Consider the following 23,488-nt stretch of genomic DNA (forward strand, 5'->3'; position numbering starts at 1 on the left):
CCTTTTAATTTATTTATACATTTGTGTAACCAATTTCTTTATGTCAGACTTTTGTCGTCCCAAAATAATACGGAATTTCTGGCCTCTGCATGTCTGGTTTCGCTTTCACCTTACTTAATATCACTGGAGTATATAGAGGTACAAGTTGTTTTGCGGCCAGTAGCAGCCTGTCCAGTGATGTTAGTTTCCTCGTCGTTAACTCACGAAAGACCCGTGTGTGGCCTTGAGCTGACATTTTCCTTTAATTTATAGCTAAAAACTGTACAAGGCAATAGCAAGACAATTTTCCCCTTTTGGAATATTGGAAGTTCAACTTGCACTAATAAAATACAAAATAAATCTCTTTTACCCATGCATATCTTCATTATGTGCAATAACATCCATTTTTTTTTTTGAAAAGTGGTAGGACCATGTACCCCCATTTGGACGAAGGAACAAACAAAATTAAGATGTCCATGTGTGTTTCTAGTCCTTTTTTTGGCTAAACCCAAAGACTAACCAACGAAAATCTATCCTTGTATTACCTTAGTGGTATACAATGTGGAATATCATAAACATCCATATGCTTTTACAGGAGCCATATCTGTCAAATTCCATGAAATACTTATTTCAGCCCCCTTTTTAACGCATTGACCTCTAGTTCTAAAACGGTTGGGCCGTAAGCCCCAATATCATTACTAACCTTTTTGTGGTTTGGAACCTTGTACTTTTTTTTTAAAGATAAACCAACCAATACTTTTAAATTTATCAGACAGCGCCATAGCATTATACAACCGCAAATTGTTTTGCTATCACCTGTGTAAAATTCCTTTTCTATTGTAAATCTGTCATGATTGAAAGCATCCAAGAATTGATAAGGTAATATATATTTATTCTCCCATCATCTTAATACAATGAGGAGTGTATATTAATTACAATAAAGCGCTACCTACACACACAGCACCTCTTAACAACAACAGAGTACATCTCTAAAAATGCACTGAATGGTCAGGCCAAGTCAAAATGTCATTTCCTAATAAAAAAAAGTTCCTTAGTGGTTAATGTACAACATTAAATTTTCCTTTTAACATCCAAAGGGAGAATCAACTATGAAATTAAGACAATAAATTAAACTCCAAGAAAAAAAAACAATGTTAAAAATTGACATTTTAACTTGACAAGGCCTACTAGCTTGAAATGAATTACAAGTACATACATACAGACCATCACTTGGATAAAAATTTCGTACATAATACTATTAAACAATATATCAGTTACACAAAAATAATCCTTTAACACAACAGCAATCTCTCATGATGAACATCTACATGAAAAAAAAAACAAAAAACAAACCAAACTATGATTAAAATACATTATATTGCACAGATCTATTCATTTAAGGAAAAAGGTTACGAAAAATAAAATGGCACTAAACATAACGGATTTTTTTTTCATAAGGTTTGACCCTGTATACATATTAATCTAATTAAGCCGGACTTGGCGACTTTTGTGTTTTGCTTGCAAACACAGTATCACTTTTCAGAAGACAAACTTATTTAATGGTCTGGGGTCTATAGATTTTCTTATTCAGGAGAATGAACTTAATATTTCTGATGTTCCTTTTTTTTTTTTAACTTTCAATGCAATTTGGGTAAGGCAGTTTTGCGACAGCATCCAAGATTTGCCCGTCAAAATGTCTATATAATTTTATAACAAAACGTACTATGAAGGCACACAATGCGGCCTACAGGAGTCAATAAATTCTATTTTAAGATCAAGTACCGCAATTCTGGAAAAATCATTGAAGCAGAAAAACACTTCGATAAATAACACACACAAGAAAAGAAAAAGCTCAATTTCTGCAAGTCTATAATTTCCGTAGAGAATAGGACATAATTGTGTTTTAAAAGTCAGAGCAGACCAAATAATATCTATCTTGAAGTTGATGTTCATTTTAATTAGATTGTAATATTCACATTGCACCATAAAGCAGGTCAATAATGTCAATTTTCCCAAGCATTTAGAAAGAAAGTCTAGACTGAATATATGGAAGAATAACTTCCTTGAGATGTACCAGTTTTATTCAGCAAACTTGTTCTTTAGACCTGCTAAACAAAAAAAAAAACCTTAGAGATGCTGCACGTCATCTTCAGATACTCTCATTTCTAATAACAAACTGAAATAAAATTCTTATTCAAAATACTAGGCTCAGCTAGTTAAAACCCTTATGTCCGTCCATGGAATACAATGGGGTAAGAGTTGCCACTATTTTCAAGCTTGATATAGCTCTGAAAACGACACACATATTTTCCGACACGGATTGGTCAAGCACCAACATAAAAGGTTAAATTCAGCACATCCAAGAGCATATAGATTTTAAGCTTCGTTCAAGCTTGAAGTTAATTTCTGGACTTCAAGGATGTTGATGTTGAACAAAATAAATGGGACTGAATTTCAATAATCTAAATACACAACACATTCAGCAGACCAATAGAGTTGAATAAGTATATTTGAGTTTACTTGGAAACAGAAGCAAGTACACAATATAAGATCCAGCTTTTCGAAATATAAGTACGGATACCACAAAACTTCAAATTTTGAATACTAAAATTGTTTACTCATTTTGGACTTCCGTAAGAACCAACAGTAATTCAAGGCCCTAATTCCAAAATCTAAATACATGTAGATGATTAGATTTAGCATATCAAAGAATATCCAATTATTTTTTTCCCCTAGAATTAAACCAGGGTAACAGTACTGGTGAAAGTTTTTATCTTGCAGGCCTGAAATGCCTTATCCATAATACCCTCCTTTATGACTAGTAAAACAAGAGGCTCCCAGGAGCCCGAATCGCTCACCTGGTTAAATTTTTAACTTTCAAGGGCAATAATTCTAACAAGAAGTTGTCTGAAAATTTTGACTCCATGAAGACTTTGGTAGGACTTGTCAAGAGGAACATTTCATCAATGAAAAGTTTCATTCTATCTATTATATTTTTCAAGATATTGATTAAAAACTGTCAACAACGTAATTTTCTTTGCTTTCCAAGGGCAATAACTCTTATATGGAGTCGTCTGGCAACTTTGATCCCTGGAGACTTTTGTAGGCCTTATTATAAGGACATTTCAGCAATTGAAAGATTGGCCAAACCTAACGGTTTGCTCGATACATGCAAACAAGAGGCTCCCAGGAGTCTGAATCGCCCACCTGGTTGAATTTTGCCTTTCAAAGGCAATAAATTTAACAAGTTGTCCAACAATTTAGACTCAAGAAGTCAACAATTGAAAGTTTCTTTTAATCTATCAGTATCTGAAGACTTTTGTAGTCCTAATAATAAGGATCATTTCAGCTATTGAAAGAATTCGGCTAAACTTAACAGTTTTGGAGATATATGCAAAAACAACTGTCCGACTGCTGCTGTTTTTAGAATGTTTTTGGACGAATCAAAAATCCCCACATCAGTTCTATGCAGGATACCCCAGGGAACATTCATACCAAGTTTGGTTTCAATTCGTTCAGTAGTATCAGAGAAGATTTTTGAAAGAAGTAACATTAAAAATAGCAAAAATCCTTGAAAAAGGGCACGACTCCATGATGGCTTAACAGATTAAACCATAATTTGACAAGAAATAGATCTCATCATGCTAAACACATACATTTTTGTACTTGTGTCAGAATTTAGCTAACCCTAATGGTTTTGGAGATATATGCAAAAATCTGCTGTCTGACCCCTATGTTCTATTTTTAGCAACGACGGTCACGTTTTTTAACCGATCAAAAATCCAAACGGTCATTTTGTGCAGGATACTCTAAGGAACAGTCATGATAAGTTTCGTGCAAATCTATCGAGTTTTATCAGGGGAGAAGATGGCCAGGTGATCCAAAAAGATGGTAAAATTCTTACTGAACCAAATTGATTTTTGCCAGCTTTTTTTGTCTGATGGTTGTAAAATCCCAAAATAACTGAATTCAATTAAGGACCTATCAGACCTTTTATGCATTAAGTAAATAACAGGGTTCAAAATAAAAAACCTTAATTAACAGTAAAATTCCATCAAAGGACAATAGCTTCTAAACTTCAATTTAAACTCTACTGATTTTTTTTTCAAGCTATCACCATTGAATATGAAATTGAAGAAAATATTTGCTTTGGCACCTAATTTCTAAACCATTGGAATAATAGCCTCCATCATTAATCCTAACCTTCTTGTAATATGCAACTTGTGGTACATTTTATAAATATTAATTTACTGATACCTACACTAAAATTATTGTTTAGGAACTAAAATTGGTTTTGCCCCCCCCCCCCCCCGTTCCAGAAAAGTAAAGACAATAATCTCAAAAACCCAATCCTATACTTCCATTTGTCAAGCAATTTTAATCATGAGATTCATTATTCATACAATTCTCTATATTTAGCTAGACAATGCAGGCCCTCCTCTCAAGAAAATGATATTGCCACAACATGACAAGACATTAACGTATATAGTAAAGAGAAACTCATATTAATAGCAACAAATTGTTAATGAAGTCTGAGCAATATACAAGCACCATGAGATTACTGACTAATTCTTTGTGTTCTTATTTGACACTACTTTTCAGACAGGTACAAACGATAATACAGCACTATAATACTAAATCATAAACAAAACTTCAATAAGATGAGACACACTAACAGAAGTCTCTACTTTCAGAGATATCCCCAGAGTTCATTTACTTACTCCAGTCAGGCCAGATCAAGTTAATATGAAGACTATCATCACCAACTGCTTATCTCAAAAGGTCCCCAAATATATCATTTTGGATTTTTTTTTCAAGTTCATATCTGTTATGAACTGTTATTACATATTGACTATTAATGCAGAGTGTAGCTTCATACAACAGCAAAGGTCACACCCTGAACAGTTGGGGCAAGTATGGACACATGGTTCAAACTTTATACAGCTTTGAATTTTTATTATGATTTGACATAAAAAGTTGACCAGAATGAAAGGGGTCACCTTTTGGTCTCTTATTCCTAGATGGTTCCGGTCAAAACCTCCAAAATCAATCCAAACCTTTCTTCGTGATATGACACTATGTGGTACAATTTCAAATCAGCCTATTTCCTTTGGTATTACAGAAGTTGTCATCAAGAAATGGGAGAAAATATTTGTTTCTGGCCCCTTATTCTTACATTGCTCAAGTCACAACCCCAAAAAATCAATCCCAGTCTTCCACTGATGGTATGTCACCTTGTAATTTCTTGGAGAACCATTCATTAAGTTATTGTCTAGACATTAGAACAATGCATGTTTCTAGCCCCCTTTATCTAAAATGTTCCATGTCTTAACCTCCAAAAGTACATCCCAGACTGACCATTGTGGTATAGAATTTTGTGGAACATTAGACACCCCTATATTTTTACTTTTTTACTGGAGTTATGTAGTTGAATTCTATGAAATGCATTTTTTCTATCCCTAATTCTAAAATGGACCTGAAAAATAAATACATTTACCAACCTTCCTTGTGCGGTTTGGGAGCTAGTTATAAAATTTAATAAAGACCAAACAACTAATTCAAGTTATTGCACTCAATCTCTGTGTCTACAGATGGTGATGTAAACAGCAGTCATAGCATCTTACAAATATACAACTGAAAATTCTTTGAAGTTGTATACAAAAGAAAAAAAAAAACCAAACAATAAAACAAGAAATAAAAACCTCCAACCCACCCAATTTTTTTTTAAGTTGCTGGTGGATGAGAATCAACAAGTTAACTTGATATGCAGATTAACAAGTAAATATTAAATATTGTTGAAAGTGCACAATAGTAAGATGAACTACAGTATTAATAAAATCCTATGAAATGCAATGACAAAGGTACAAAAAATAGAAGTATAAAACCATCACATCAGATCACAGATATCAACAGTCATACAGTAAACTTGTGGTAACAATTAGCTACAACAGTCAATGCAAGAAAATTTCTTTTAAGTTTACAGCCCGTAACTCAACAAAGGTTATTTTTAAAGCTGCATTAGCTGTCACTTTTGTAAATTTTTGTTTCTGTTCAAATATGCCTCAACTTTGAATTAATTGTACTTTTCCAGTATAATTTCATTTGATATCCACAAATACAATGCATTAAATACATGAAAAATGTGTTGATACATTTATTATCTTGCAAGACAAAAAGTTGACCTAGATAAATTCATATGCATGAAACTTCTGGTGACCTTAATGCGCCCATGTGCTGTAAGGGTGGATTCTTTAATAAAAAAAAAAAAAAAAAAAAAAAAAAAAAATTTGATTGCAAAGCGAAAGTGGTTAATCAATGGCAAGGAAGACCTACTCACACAGTAAAAAAAGTTTGAATATGCAGTAAGGATTCTTTTGAAATTGACTTATTGTAATATGTGGCACAATAATGATCAGTAATTGTCATTATTTCAGAATCAAGAAATGGACGAAATGTAAACAAGACACCTGCTTATTCGTTAATGTCATTTTTTTTTTTTACCAAGGTGAAAGTATTTTTAACCCAGGTGAATATCCTGCCAGAAATCTTCAGAAGTAATGGCGAATAAAAATTCTATCAGAGCTATTGATCTTCTCTCATTAAAAAAACGTTACTTTCACAATATTCTATAGGTATTATTCACATTTTTTGCTTCAATTGCATTACTACAAGCTTATTTCATTGAATCAGCAAAATTCAGTAGAATCAGAACTGAACAAATTTGGTAGCCAAAGCTGCTAAAAAAAAAAAAAAAAAAAAAAAAAAAAAAAAAACTCGTAGTTAATGTTTTAATCGTTATTAGAAACATTTCTCACAATGATCAATAGTAATACCAAACTTATGATTGGTTCCCTTTTGACTATTTTAACATACAATGTATTTTGATGAATTAATTACAACATATATTAAATCATTGTATTCTCCCTATTATTTCAGGAAAGACTAGAGCTACAGGGCTATTTCAAAGAGCCAATTAGGTAGACAAATATTACATTTAGAAAACAAACATGAATTTATAAAATTTGGTAGCTAATTACATTAAAGACCTAATTTTAAAATTAACAATCACCTACTACCAGATTTGTTTTCTGTTTTAACCTTTTTAATACCATCCTCATTATCACTATCATTATCATGAGATCGTTTCCTTGATGAAGAAAGGGAGGGACATTTATCCTGTTCATTTTCATTTTCTTGAGCAATTTTATCACTGAAATTGTTTATATTTTGAACATTTTGTTCTTTCTCTTGCTCATCATCAAAAGTCTCTGATTTGACCATAGCATTTTCTATAGATTCACTGTCCTTTCCCTCATCAGCCTTCTCAATCTTAACACTGGTACTATTCTCATGACTTTCAGACAAGGCACCAATGTCCTCTTTTCTTACATTATTTTCACCAACATTTCCAATGTTATCTTTACTTAAATCTGCATCCGATGGTTGTTCATTTCCTTCCACTTTTCTAGCTATTTCTTGTCCATGCATGGAAGGTTTTGCATTTTCAATTTCAGAATTTGTTTTTTCACTAGTTTCAAATTTTCCTCCTGAACCTGATTTACTTGTTTCTTTTTTTTCTCCATCAGTGAATTTTTTTGTCTCACTTTCCTCGTCTTCACTATCATCAAGCACTATTTCAGTTTTTTCTACTTCCTGTACTATGACATCAGAATCATCACTTTCATCAATAATGACCTCCTCTCTCTTGGTTCCAGTCTCGCCAGACAAGTCTATAACTACTTTACCTCTACTTGTACTAGTAATACTTTTTATCTGATTTTTGAGGAACATTGGATCAAATCTGCTTATTTTTCCTCCTGTTGCCTTTTCAATCTGGATAGGACTTAATCGTTTGAGTCTAATTTTGCATGGTTTAGTGTGGCTTTCTAGATGCTTCAAAAGACCTGCAGGCTTAAGATTTTTCATGCCACAGATACTACAAGTCTTACTTGACATTTTACACACATGTCGCACAAGGTCACTTTGTTTGTTGACAACCATGCCACATTTCTTGCATGTGGCATGAACACTGAGACAGTGCAATGTCAGTTTAGTATTGTCAAGAAACTGTGAACTACAGAATACACAATAGTTGTTCCTGACCATCCCTGATGACCCACCAGTTACAACTGTTGAAAGATTTTTAGTCGACACATTGGATTGTATAGGTGGTTTAATAGGTGGAGGTACCTTATTTTCATCACCTTTAATCAATACCCCATGGGTAGCTGCCATGTGAAGTTCAAGATCCTTACGATCTTTTGCTAGAATGCCACAGAACATGCACCTTTTTAAAGCCATACATTCCCCTGTAGTCAACCTATGGAACTTGTGTAAATGAGAATACAGATTTTCTGGTTTTTGTTTACATATCCAGCACTGATTAGTTGTTGACTCAGTTTTTCTCAAATTTTGAATGTGTTTTGGCCCATTCTGATGTTTGGTAAATCCCTGTGATGTCCAAAACCGTTCATTGCAGGTTGAGCAGAACAAGGGGGCTTGTGCCTTGTTAAAGACATGAGCAGGCATTTCAATTTTATGAGCATAGAAAAAATGTATTCTTAATGACATTCTATCTTTCACATATCCTCCACATATCTCACATACTTCAAATCCACCTTTTGCTACAGGAGTTGGCTGTGATTGTTGGGTCTTCAGAAGCTGATTAACAGTTGGTTTAGCAATATGAGGTATTGGCTGCCGTTGAACTGGTTGCACAACCCTTGGCTCACTTACTCGTACTTGAGGCCTTCCAAAAACTGGTATTGCCATTCTTGTAAAATTATTATGTAGTGCCTGTGACGACATCACATGAACATTTGGTGGAAGAATAGGTCTTGGTTGAGACTTAGGCTGTATAGGAGCAGGTCTTGGTTGGACAGCTGGTAACTTAGGAATATTGGCCCTTGTATCTACTTGGTTGGTTGCAATTTTCTGAGCCTGCAGTCTCTTATTCACTACTTGAAACTTGTAGAAAATGTTTTTCATGCAGAGATTGATATCTACATGATGAGGAGCCTGATTCAAATGAGGTTTAAATGTTTTCATACATTTTAATTTATGTTTAACAAGCGTATGTTTGTTTGGACCCTCAGCAAGACACATACTACAAGGATAAAGGTTTGGTTTTGATGGGATTAAAGGTACTATACTATGAACTTCAGTCATGTGTTTCCTATATTCAGCCTCTTTCTGCTTACCGTCAAATTGTTCCTGACAGTGAACACATTTCATACTATGGACCCCATGAGGGTATTGTTTATGAAGATACATAACATTTGAGGAGGATGTAGTGTAACCACAGTCACATTTATATGATGGCAGGTCATTCAGAAATTTCACTTTTTCCCTAATTTCAGTTACAACTTTTTTCATTCTTTGGAGACTCTCCTTTTCAGTGAAACTTAGCTTATCACTCTCATCCTTTTTCTGCTGAACTTGAACAATCTGTTCATAAGCTGATTCCTTCACCAGATCACTACCAATATCAAAAAGAAATTTTGAGACTCCACTTAACTCAGCCCTTTTGCTTACATTTGCTAAGCCACCCCAAAATGCATTGTCAGGTTTTCTTGACGCAACTTCATATTTGATAAGCTCTATTTGTTCCCAACTAGCCTGGGGAACATCAGAATCTAACGTCTTATCAAAAGGATCTTTGTTGCTACTTGGGGGAGGAAACCCCGGAAAAACATTAACTGGGGCATTCACTGCTGCAGGAGGTATCACTGGTTTTACTATACCAGTTGTTTGAGGAAGGCTGCTGAAACTTGTTGAAGGCATTGTGAGAAGAATTTGCTGTCCATTTACATTGATTATTTTCTGATTTCCTGAAGGAAAATTTTGTATGCTTGTTGTTGGAACCACACCTATGACATGATCAGATATAACTGGAAATCGAATCTGAGGCAGCATGCTAGAGGATACAGGTACAGCTGGCGTTGAATTTACAAGTTCAGATTTAACCAATGCAACAGGCTTAGGGGCAACCACTGCTTTCTTTTCCGGACTGTCAGACAGAATTATACTATCACTTGCTTTATCTCCTTTAGGCATTTCCTTTACACCCATACTCTTATTGTTGTCTTTTACAGGATTACTTTCCTCTTCAGTTTCAGAATCACTTTCATCATGTTCTTCATTAATAGTTATTAATATTTCAGATCCATCTGCATCTGTTACCTTTTCGACAGATTTTGGTTTAGAATCACCTGAACAGGCTTTTGAATTTTCCTGATCTTTATCTTCAAGATCATTTTCCTTGGTCAAACTGACCTCACTAACTGAGTCAGCACAATTTTCATTTATTTTCTTCTCAGTTTGTGTTTGTATGATCTCATTATTATTACACAATGCAGTAGATTCAGGAGAAGTGATCATTGCTGATTCTTCACTATTATTGCCTACTTCAGCTGTATCTGTGCAAGATTTTTCACATTCATTGCCTACTTTCCCTATTTCCAAGTGTGATTCTTCATTTTTTCCCATACATCTCTCTCTACATTCTTCATTTCCATCCTTACATTTATTTTGTTCTACTTCTGCCTTATCTTTATCTTCTTTTCCAATTTCACCAAAGGAATTCATACCATCTTGGTCTAAAGCATTTTTGTCATTATTTTCTGTATCCAACATAGTGTCAGGAAAATTTTCTGCTGACCCAGTCTCCTCTGACTTTGCTGTGCCATTCTCTCCTTCATTTTCCCCATCTTCCTCTGATTCTAATGAGCCAATTGAATCATTATTTTTTCCCTTCAAATCATTTAGGCTGCCTAAATGTTCTGACTGTGAGCTATCATCAGTTTCTGGTTTTCCACTTTTTGCTGGGCTATCACCTCTTACTGAAGAATGCTTTGTTAGGTTTTGTGAAATACTGTCTTCCAAATGGGTTCCATTAATTTTTGCAAGCTGTCTATCAGTATATCCATTGTGGTTACTACTTGTTATTAACTCTTTACCATTTTTGTTCAACTTGTCATTGATGGCTTCAGCATTAGTCTCCATGGGTTCCTCCATCACCAACTAAAACAAAGAAATTAATTTTGTTTTAATATCAAGTTTATCAAGAAATATTTTTTTTTTCAGAAGTAACACACTTTCTGATGGGATAACAAATTTTGTATGTATACAGAGGCCAGAAATTCCTGACTTGGGACAGGTGCAAAAATGTGGTGGGGTTTAAGAAATTTGATGTGACTACAGCCCCCTTCAAAATTTTACCACTGTGGAAAAAATTATTACACAATGATTGATTGATTGATTGTTGGGGTTTAACGTCTGAGCAGCAATATTTCAGCTATATTCAGACAATGAATATGAAATGGATGTTAATATGAACATGAATGATGATGAAATGAAAAAAAAAGGGATGGGACACAAGGATAATAGGGTCAACAAATTTAGATTGCCACTAGAAAAAGGGAGGGATGGGTAAGGTCGGGCAAAATAGCCTCCTGTGGCGGAGCGCAAAGGTTCCTACTCCTATCGAATACGACAACTGGGCTCTTTAACCTGCAAGGAACGTGGCATCTTTCCCAACACGGAGCACCACTATGATTTGCGGTCAGGTTTTCTGTATTATAACCTCACAACCCCAGCATGTAACATGCAAGGGGTGTGCCATTCCACCACCTGGGGTACACATCCCAGTTGCTCTGTAGGCAGAGCACCTAGCCCCTGGCTAGGTTTCTGAGCACTATTTAGTCGCCTTTTATGACAAGCTTAGTGCTGCTGCAGGCCTATTCTTTTAACGCTCAGACCTGCATGGGACATTTTTACACAATGAAACACACCTTAAATCAGTTAAAAAAAAGTCTGAGTCCTTTGTTACAATGGAAATTAAAGAACCTTAGTGAGCGTGCTCACATACCCCACATGTCATGTTGGATATTCAAGTTAATTTGTTTGTAAGAGAAATACATGTAGGACCCAGATAAAAAGAGGAATAAGAATGTTTTCAAGGCTTTAGACCTTTATCTTCTAACTGAATTCTATTACTCAGTATGGTTTCAAACTCCAGACTGTGATTTCTTTGAGTTTCAGTTAAGTCAAAGTAATTATCATCGTAGCGGAACAAAACATACACTTGACCTGTAACCTATCATGGTGAACTTATATACCAAGGTTCGACGTTAACTTTTATATTCACTTGTCCAGTCGGGCAAGTGACATATGTGATTCACTTGCCCGAAATATTGAAATACTTGCCGGGAACTTTGTGTCACTATATAGTGTTTAACAATAACTATCTTCAATAGAATTTTATTTCTCTTTTTCTCTCATATTTTCGATACAGATTTCTTACAGTTTTCCAAAGTAAGAAATTCCATAAATAAATCGCGATGTTCAATTGGATAATGAAAATAGATGTACAACTGGACGCATCCGATTGGTCGACATTAATATCATACGATCTATTTTTGGCAAAGGGAAAATCAGAAAACTATCCAATGATAATCTAGGTCAGCAAGGTCGGGAAGAACGGCGAACTATACAGAAGTAATTTTCGATGTTTTAGAGCTGCGATGATCAGAAATAATGTAATTTGGGCACATATTTTTTTCACTTGCCCAGTCGGGCAACTTTGATGTCGTTTTTACTTGCCCAGCCCGGCGATTTACTTGCCCCGGGCAATCGGGCAACCGTTAATGTCGAACCCTGTATACCAAAAATCATGTCATAATCTGCAAGCATTTAGAAAAAAGTCTGAATAACGGCTATTTCTGTGAATTTAGCTAAGTTCAAGGCCCGTAGTTTCCGTAAAGATCATCGGAACGGAACCAACTAAAAACTATTCCTGTAACTTATTAAGGTTAATTTCTATACTAAAAATCATGTCAATATCTGCCAATGTTTAGAAAAAAGTCCAGAAAACTATTTCTGTAAATTTTGGTAAGTTCAAAGCCCGTAGTTTCGTTAAAAATCATCAGAGCAGAGGAAACATAAAATCAAAAACCATGTCAATATCTGCAAGCGTTCAGAAAAAAGGTCTGGAAAACTGAAGATGGACTGACGGACGGGTCAAAAACATTATACTCTTTGCAACTTCGTTGCATGGGGTATAATAAAGAAAAAGAATATAAATTTCAAAGAAGTACAAACTAAGGACTAATAGTGGTAAACTGACATGCCAGAAATTCATTATGCATATCTGTATATAACTAGCCCAAAATAGAAAATCTATTGTGAATTCAAAGTCATTTTGGACCCTGAACTTGAAAAAAAAGCCCAAAAACCAATATCTAACTAGACATTGCCTGTAACGGTATGAATACCCCCACAGCCTGTTGAACCCTGTAATTCTGGAACCAGTGTAGACACAATCTTTGTGAGGGAGAGACTAAGCTTTTATATCACACTTTTGCTGACATTCATGAAACACCCAACTCCATACAGACATCAGTACTATTTTTTTGGTTAGAATATGACTGCAAATTTACTTTAAACATAATTTCCTGACAATATGAACATATCTCTATTGTAATCTGAACACTCCAATGAGTTTCATTACAATCCTGCAAGTTGTTAGAGAGGAGTTGCGGAAAACGCATCAGACAGTTTAGCTAACAACAACAAAAAAAAATGCTTCAGTCCAACAGCCATCATTTCTACAATACTTGCCCAAACATAAATTCCTGATAATCTGCACATCCCAATATGGTAATTTAACATGCCACCAAGTTTCATAACAATCAAACAGTCATTGAGGAGGAATGGCACAAAATCAAGTTCTGTTGAAGAACGCCTATTATTGTTATATTACATACAATACAGTTTCACAATGCTGCAAGCTGCTTAGGAAATAGATGCAGACAGACAGACAGGATGAAACCTACATACCCTTAACATCATTTGTGGGATATAAATACAGGATATAGATATCGAGATACTGAAGAATCCAACAAATTAATTAAGTTCATATCAACATTTCCTCTAGCATTAGCACCTTTTTGTGGATTAATTAAAACAATGCTTAATGAGGGCAGCTTGATACAAGTGCAAAAGATTTCAAAATGTAGTAACTAACTGCAAATGGATTAATAAGTAATGAATTTGTGTAATAAATTTGCATCGATTACTATTAACATACTAATTTTTGCCATTTTCGGGGTGAAGCAAAAATCACAAAACATGGTACAGTCCTTTTCTTCAAAGTTCTCAACAACTAGCCTGAATAACAGAGGACTGTATAGGATTCATCTAGCCCGAAACAATAAATGTATGTAACATTTCACTAGTCCCAGCTTCGGGCTTGTGGCTAAAGGAGAACACTGGTACATGTAAATTTATTTTTAACACTATTTAATGCTATTCATATTTTTGAAACCTTGAAAATTGATACCCGCAAACATGTTCTTTTCTTCAAAGGATCTGCGAAAATTAATACAAGTGCCCTACCCCCCAAATTCTTTCGGGGGGTAGGGCACTTGTGATACAATTTCAAAACAATTCATTCCTTCTTCTCAAATTATTATCAAGAAATCAAAGAAAAAAATGTTTATGTGCCCCTTATTCTAACTTGGCTAAAGTCCTAACCCCCCAAAAGTCAATCCCAGTTGGACTATTGTGGTGTAGAATAATATTGTGAAACAATATCATTGACGTTCCTTTGCTTTTACAGTTTGGGCCATAACCCCGAAAATCAGTAACAACTTTCCTTTTGTGGTTTAGAACCTTGTTCTAAGATTTCATAACAATCAACCACCTAATATTCGAGTTATCACAAGAAAACCAAGTGTCTACAAACGACAGTGCTTTATAAAAATCAATACCAACCTTACTTTTGTGGTTTGGATTGATTGATTGTTGAGGTTTAACGCCCAAGCAGCACTATTTCAACTATATTCAGACAACGAACATGAAATGATGATGACATGAAAAAGGGATGGGACACAAGGATGATGCGATCAACTAATTTAGATTGCCACTGGAAATATGGAGAGGTGGGTAGGGTCTGGCAATTTAGCCTCCTGTGGGGGAGCCAAAAGGTTCCCACTCCATGAGAATACCAGAGAAGGAATCTTTGAAGTGCATGAAACATGGCATTTTTCCCTACAAGGGGCACCACTATAGTTTGCGGTAAGATTTTCCGTATTATGAAAAAACTGTAAAGGATTTTTTTCAACTAGTTAAAAAAAAAATTGAACAAAAGGTTAAGCAATATTAAAATGCATGTTGAACTGCATAGTGTGATTGTTGTTCTGGTTTTTTTTTTATCCCTGCATCTGTCACAACGGACAAGGATGTGTCAATGATTTTGCTTAAGTTGACACACTGACAGTGTCAGATGGTAACCCAACCTCACAGAGCTTTGCCAACCCTAACTTACTTTTTGTTTTGAGCCCCACCTGAGTGTGAGTGCCTGAAAAGGCAAACCTGGTTTTAATTTACTCTTAGAACTTGCCAGAATGCAGGACTGCTTCCTTGTTTTCAAAATTTTCTGGGGATGACCCCCCCCCCATTTTTTTTTGGCCTCTTCAAATTCAAAAGCAGACTCAAATGGAATGAAGTGAAAGCCTGTACCCCAATCCACCACTTGGGGCACACAACCCAGATGCTCTGTGGGCAGAGCGCTATAGCCCCAGGCCAGGGTTCTCAGCACCATTTAATTGCCTCTTACAAGTTTAGCGCTGCTGCGGGTCTATTCTTTCGACACCCGGACCTGCATGGGGCTTTGTAGTGGGAATATTTGTGTAAAATTTATCAGCATACTAACTTATATTTAAGTTTATGAACAAAAATCATGTCTCTACAGATGCTGACAATAACAGCACCATACCATGATAATACTTTTTGCAGTCATATAAAATTCATTAGAAGTATACCTAACACTTCCTCAGCAGTACTGTTTTATTTGAAGCTTGTTTTTTTTGCCTGGGCAAGTTCTTCCTCCAGTGTAACTCTTCAATCACTGCTGCATTCTTTTGGTGGTTTACTCTAAAAATAAAAATGTATTGATAACATTTATAGGGTTAGCTAGAAATTCTGTACCCACAAGCTAACATTGACAATACCTCCCACTTCAAATGGAATTACATGTATAGCAGCTATACATGTACATTTAACTCCATTTGAAGAGGGGGGAATTCTCATTGTTAGCTTGCTCCCAGTATTAAAGCCCTCAAGCTCAATTATTTTACTTAAGTGTCCTCCCACAGTAACATCTACACATGATGCCCAACCTTCCTCTTAAATTTCATCAAAATTCCTAGTGGTTTTGAGGTTGTGCTGCTTAGTCTACCCCCTCCCCCCCCAACCCCCATAAAAATATATTTCCTGCTACCCAACTTGCCCTAGATTTTTGTGCCTACTCGAAACATTTTTTGGATCAAGCACCGTTAAAGTCAGGATTGTTTCCTCATTAACTTATTGTAAAATGTTTTTGAAAAATAAAATAATTTCCCTACCTACCTACCTTGTATTCCTCTTGCTGGTAAAGGAATCAGGACTATTATTGATTTTGGCCTTGCAAGATTTTAACATGTAAAAGCCTTTAGTTGGATTCATGAGTCTGGAAATGGTCAAAAATGCAGGTAATTGACAATCAAATTTTGCAGATGACTGATGACCATTTTCCAATATTGGACATAAAAAATTGTCAACCCTTATAAATAACAGTCTGCGTGATTTTATTAGTGTATAAACATCCTGACTACCAGTTTATTGGAAATTAATTGACAAGTGTGTGTCAATTTCAGTCGATGTGCAGCCACCTGTGACTGAGTCACATTGTACCTGTAACTGATTAGTTGATTGCATAATTGAATTGACGATACATATGCAAACCCATTGTGTATACGATTTAATTGAAGTAACTCAGAGAAATTTCATACATTTATTAGTTGATTAATTAAGAAAAAAGATTGGCAAGTCCACCATTTTGTCGCTGGCCTTTCAGAGGTAACAAAAGCACATGGAACTGAAACTGTGAATCAGTACTAGTTTTTAATAATTCATTGACTGAATCTTTTTAACACATAAGTCAAGAGACCATTTAAATCAATATACAAAATGTGTTTGCGATTTTCTTTTATAAATAATCAACATTTTTTCATCACTCAGAAGTTTTTAGGTGGTTTGTCTATGTGATGAATAAGTCCAAGAGATCAGATGTTTCGTTTACATGTTAGAACGTACACGTGTGGTCAAAACCAAACTAGTTCACTTGCTCAAATATTTTGTAAAAGACAGAGTATGTGATGAAATAACACAATTTCCAATTTTATCTTAAAATAACTATATAAAAGTTTTTTTTTAAAGTTTATTGTTGGTCTGAGCATGTAAAAGACTGAAACGTCTGCTGAAGTTTGATAAAATGTCCGGCATGGGCTGTCGAAATTCCCGGACCCTTGGTTGGATTATCTCCCTTTTGAGTGCCTCAACAGTAACTATATTCCTTCATGCACATGCAATGTACATGATGCCTTTTCAAAGTTGGATGAGTTGCGCTGACAAGGCATTAACACATACAACCCTTAAGTTGGATTATCTCCTATGGAGTCCTATGACATTAACAATATTTCTTTATGCACATGCCCAATTACAAAATTAAATAAGGTTCTAACTACCTATCTATCTATCTATCTATCTAAATGTGTTTATCTATAAATCCTCTGCCAACCAAGGCAAACATCCATGTTTGAATTCTGGCCACAGTATGCGGCGTTAGTAATTAATTTAGTGGAAGCACAAGTCACTTACACAGCTATCACATATATGACCATTCCAGTAATCCCTCTGAAACAGACAGCCCCAACCAATGGCCACCCATCTTATGCAACCACATTGCAATTGCATTAATGACTTATAGTGCAAATTGACCCCTTATTGACGTCACCTCTCTAATGTGACCAGCGGCCACAACTTTGAATGAAAAACAAAGATCTAGCCTCTCATATCTGGCCATGTTCATCGTCACTATATTAACCATAGATGTCAGCGGAGAGAGAGCTGAGCATTTTTCCCCCCAGCATATTTTCGATTAAGTAATCAATTGAGTGTAGCATTGAGTGACCAATATACGCATTTAGTTTCAAACCATCATTGATGGTGGAATGTTGTCCACTACTTGTGACAGTTAAAAAAAGGGAGTGACATGTCTTTTAACAATGTTTTATTAGCTACAAGTGGTTGTTTTGATTGCTATGTTTTCATGGAGATTTGAGACTGGGTAATGAAATAGTAGTTTGTTGTGATTTGTTGAGATTGCCAGTGCTCTCCACTGGATTTTTGGAAAGTGCTGTATTCAGCATGTGTGACACTATATATAGGCCCCTTGTCTTTAAGTGCCATTTGGTATTTCATATATTTTTATTAATTTTTTTATAAATAGCCACATGGTTTTGGTCAGGGTTGAGTTACCTTTGACCATAGTCAAGTTCTGGTTGGTTCAGCACATAAATATTTGTATCCGATTGACACCTTCCTTAAAACTAATATGTAGCCAGGTGGGGTGACTGATTAAAAATTTTGTTGGCAATGTCATAATTATAATTGGCTTCAGACACCTGTGCGGTTATGTGGTGATCAACAGACCACAGCGTGTTTACTGCTATTTGTTGAGCTAATTACCTTGTAGGATGCCCTTATCCTTGGGGCACACAAGTTTCCTGTCATTATTGACTTTTAATCCTCATATTAAACTTCACAGTACACAACGCTGGTAGCAAGATAGCACTGTATGGAGGTCAGTAGCACACCGCTCAAACTTGATACTGCCGTAAAGTGCAGCACTTTAAAGGCCTAGGGAGAACACTGATTGCATATTCTTGATCATTTACACGTTTGAAAGAAAGAAGGATTAACATCGCAGTGTTTATGCTACATTTGGTCTTCCAACATTTAGGCCTAGCTGGACATAGCTGCTATTCCAAATTTAGTGCCACAATTTATGTTACAATGTAGAATGGCCAATTGAAATAAAAAATGTCCAACTGAAATGAAGGGTAAGGGTGCCATAGCCCCATTGGCAAAATTTTAATCCCATTCACTGAATATCAAAACAGTGTTAAATACATGTAACTAGTAAAAATTAAAACCAGATTCTGGGAAGGTGCATGAATACATTTGTATCTACGAATATTACATATAACAGAACTTACTATTTACAATAGCTAGTCAGGGCTAACATACAAATAAATAAATAATAAAAAAAAACTCCTTCTTTTTCATTATCTATCCTTGCCCGTTTACTGTCGTAAACATTCACCGACAATTTATGGCAACGAACTACATAAGTTATTTTATTTTTGTTAATTATGCTTCCTTGATAAACAAATCTGAAATAGAAGCAAAACATTGTGAAAGTCAACCCCTCTAAAAAAAAACTTCTTTGATTTACATGTATCTCGTAACATCCTTGGATGAAGAAAAAAAAAGAAACAAAAACAAAAATAATAATAAAAACAACAGCAGCAACAACAAAAAATCTGAAAATTGTGTGCGGGCCCTCGGGCTCAACTTGTTCAATGTTAATGGTTTTACTTTTTCTTTTGCAGTATGAAGGGATCTATACACAAATTGTTAGTTCCTCTAGTAAAGACATCTGCAGTTCTGTCGCACAATCAGTGGAAATTTTGAGAATTTTCTGCAGTATTGCAGGGCATTTTCAGAAATATTCATTTGTTGGAAGTTGACAAATTTAGATTTACATTTGCCTATCATATTTTTCATCTTGCGTTTAAGTGTAAATGACAATATCTAGCAGTATTCTCCCCAGGCCTTTAAAGCACTGCGCTTTAGTGCTATCGAGATCAATACTGTGCTATCTTACTACCAGCGCTGTGCTATAAACTTAAATTTGAGGATTAAAAATCAATTACGACAGGAAACATGTGTGCCCCGAGGTCTTTTACGGCATCCTTCAAGGTAATTAGCAGTAAACTAGCTATGGTGATCTATGGTCAGTTGATCACTGTGTGACCACAAAGATGTCTGAAGCCTATGACATTGCCGACAAGATTCTTCATCAGTCATCCCACCTGGCCACAAATTAATTTTAATGAAGGTATCAATCAGATATTAATATCTGATACTGAAACAATCAAAACTGACTACGGTAAAAATTCACTCGACCCTGGTCAAAAGCATGTGGCTGTTTATAAATGCAAAGTTGAATAATCCCACAATCATATGATGTTTTCAACATTAAGAAGCTGATTTACATTATAAAAGAACATATTAAATTCCCAAACAATATTTATTCCATCAGATACTTCCAAAACATTTAGAAAAGAAAAAGAAATGGCCTTCTTTTCTTTACATTGCCATGTTGTTGTGTATCAAGAGCACGTTTTTTGGTGGGAAAATTAGTTAAGAAATAGATCGTAAAATACCCCAAGTCTAAAAATAATACAACAGATGTTGGAATTTTTTTTTTGTAAATCATGATATGGGGTTTTTGTCATGAATAAACTACATATTAATATAATATTTAAAAACAAAACAGAACAACAAGTGTGCCAACCTTAGATAACAACAATAAGATTTTTGTTTTTTCCTGGTATAACTAGGTCAACTCCACACTACATCCTGATAATTTTGGAAACATGAAAGATAAGACCAGAGTAGTCTATTAGATGTACCTGATTAGATAACATTCTTAATATATAAATATATTGAGTGGAACTAAGACTAGAAAATGAGTTTAATTGAGATTGCTCTTAATCAAATGAATATCACATTCAACTGAGCCATTAAGGCCCCCAAACAAATGAAAATTGTAATTTCCATGGGTTTGCTATCAGCAAAAATTTGAAGAACACTGGGTGTGTACGAATTACTTATCATAATTTGATAGAATATCTTAATTTTTTTTGTTAATTTAAAAAGGAAAAATAAAAAAAATGGTATTAAAGTTATAATTACTGCAAAAGAAGAGAAAAGGCAAAATATTTATGTAAACATAAACAGCAATGTTCAAATGTACATTGTAAAGGCCAAAAAAAAAAGTCTGTTTTGGGTTTCCTGACTGACCCTAATACATTTTTTCTCCAAAATTGACCAAATCAGTAATTTCCGGTATTAAAGTTATAATTACTGCAAAAGAAGAAAAAAGGCAAAATACTTACCTACGAATAATTCATGTAAACATAAACAGCAATGTACAAATGAACATTTTAAAGACAAAAAAATTTTTTTTTAAAATGTTTTTTGGGTTTCCCGACCGACTCTAATACATTTTTTCTCCAAAATTGACAAAAACAATAATTTCCTCCAATTTCCGGTATAATACGGATCATTTCCGCTTAAACCGAAAAGACATTTAAAACCAGGTCACAATAGCGTTTGAATAGGAGACTCATTTATATCACGTAAATCCAAGCATAAATACAGTGTACTTATGTTTTGTTCAAAATTCCTACAAAAAAGTAAGTGTATTGTAATAAAAGACATAATTAATAGGTGTGTATGTTAAAAATTAAACTTTCTACTTAAAACCATACACTTTCAGGACTTAAACATGATGCTATTTTACAAATATTGGCTCAACTTTAGTCGAGAAAAAATAAAATGAAAATGCCTACCAACCTACCCTATTTTTGGGAGGAATGTAACCCTATACAGACATATATTTTTTTTTGCCTAATACACTGATCAATTTTTATATAATACATTAAATACAAAGTGGCACATTTCGACACAAGACATATTAACTTTGTGTCACACACACTGAATACAGTGCTATCTGGAAATCCTGGGGAGAACCCTGTCTAGTGAAAAAAACTTTGAAAGATAAATCAAGTACAACAAAAAGTATATCTTTTTACAATTTTCATATATGTATTTATATTTACAATTCATATTTTAATTTATGTAATTTTATATTTGTATCTAAGTTTGTTAAATGCCCTACAATTTATAATAAATATATATATAAATTTATATATAATAGTATATAGTATTTATAATAATATAAGTGTTTACTTCTGTTCCATTTCATTTACTGACTACGCCAAGTAGTTCTACCCCTTTAAAAGACACAAAGGGTGCCACTTTTGATCAACTGGGAAGTGCAACCGAAAACATTCTTTTATTACAATATAAATGTATATTTACAAAATGAAAGTAGACAGATCATGTATATGGACCACTACAGTAGTCTATTTCAATAACATCAAAAGCATATTAATTTAAGATTCTGTATCAAGTTATTTGTTTCAAGAATACTTGATTATTTGAATTTGAATATTTAACAAATGACATGTCAAGTATCATGACTCTTACTGTATTTACAATCTTTCGATGCAGTCAAGTTTGAATTACTTCCCTTTTGTTTCATTCAAGAAATATTTAAGGCAGAGCAAATTTAAGACATTAAGTGATTAATTTACGTGGTATTGTACAAAAAAAAGAAAGAAAGAAAAATGGAATATTCTTATCATGAATGTTTTGGATTTCGTGTGGTCTACATAAATTGCATGCACACATATAAGCAGATCTTCCTGTTCAGAACCCGCGCCAACACATGACCACGACCAGAATCTTCAATGGATTACTGCAATTTTGAAACGCATATATATATCCAGATTAGAAAGATAACTTCTAATTATTTCCAAAGACCCTTAAAAATTAAAAGCTTACATTTGTTATCATAAAATTGATGAATTGTCAGTTAATGATTGGTGTTACTGGACTGAACCTTTCCATAATGGTATCGGCTAACTCTTCAACATGGCGACGGATGGTCACGTGACCAAAAGCGCCTTGCAATAAACGGGCATGCGCAATACATAATCATATCATCCAACCAATCAAATCATAAAATGAAGAAACGTCATGTTGCATAATTTTATATCGCATTGACGTCATAGAGAACCACGTGACAATTACATGAATGCTCGCGACGTCGAATTGGCGTTTTTTGCAAACGTCTGTGCAAACAAGTTCAAAACATACCGTTCTAAGTGATGTTTTTTTTTTAATTTTACATACAGGCGTTTCGTTCGCTTTTGTCACATTCTTCATGTATTTTACATTATATTGTGTTTTCTCACATCGACGGCGAAAAACTACCTATTTTTGGATTTTCAAACGAATTTTTTTTACTTTGTTATGGCTCTTTCTCAATCCTGCAGATCTTTGATATTTTTTTTACCTTTTTCTAAGCAAGCCAATAAACGATCTTTATTATTTCTGTTTCAGACCTACTATGGTATAGCTTTATTATTGATTTTTTTTATGAATGTAAACGAAACTCATACAAATTTTTTTCTCATATTTAACTACTTAAAGTGGATAAACAACTCTAACGTCAGTACGGATAGAGAAAATGATAGTAATCACTTGAATTGTTAATCTGGATCTTTAGTTTAATCTGTGTTATTTCGAAATTCTGCATTCGGCAGATGTTAGACATCACAGTGACGATTCGGGAGTGAGATAATTTATAAGATATTTTATTTTAAAATGCAAAATTATTTGTTTTTTGTAAGAATGTCTCGATCCGGTTTTATTTTTATGCAACTTTTCGTAGGAAAGACTGGATTATATGAAAACAGGAGATGCTATA

General features: G+C 34.4%; 1 protein-coding gene and 1 long non-coding RNA gene across 2 annotated transcripts; one reads left to right on the top strand and one right to left on the bottom strand.

Annotated features, from left to right (window-relative positions):
• The first annotated feature begins 854 nt into the window (after positions 1-854).
• Positions 855-6,691, top strand: LOC148615818 (uncharacterized). The gene is made up of 2 exons (XR_015922069.1): positions 855-3,189; positions 6,522-6,691. It is a non-coding gene; the product is annotated as an uncharacterized LOC148615818 (long non-coding RNA).
• A 214-nt stretch (positions 6,692-6,905) lies between these two features.
• Positions 6,906-22,673, bottom strand: LOC148615819 (uncharacterized). The gene is made up of 3 exons (XM_088582440.1): positions 22,561-22,673; positions 15,804-15,915; positions 6,906-11,001 (listed from the first exon to the last, which is right to left on the bottom strand). Exon 3 carries the CDS (start codon positions 10,993-10,995, stop codon positions 7,045-7,047), a length of 3,951 nt encoding a protein of 1,316 aa, XP_088438566.1. The 5' UTR covers positions 10,996-11,001; positions 15,804-15,915; positions 22,561-22,673; the 3' UTR covers positions 6,906-7,044.
• Positions 22,674-23,488: the final 815 nt, after the last annotated feature.

Source organism: Perna viridis, chromosome 5 (assembly GCF_037379345.1).
Source record: "Perna viridis isolate PV_CMFRI_1.1 ecotype Kerala chromosome 5, ASM3737934v1, whole genome shotgun sequence".
Classification (NCBI taxonomy): domain Eukaryota; kingdom Metazoa; phylum Mollusca; class Bivalvia; order Mytilida; family Mytilidae; genus Perna; species Perna viridis.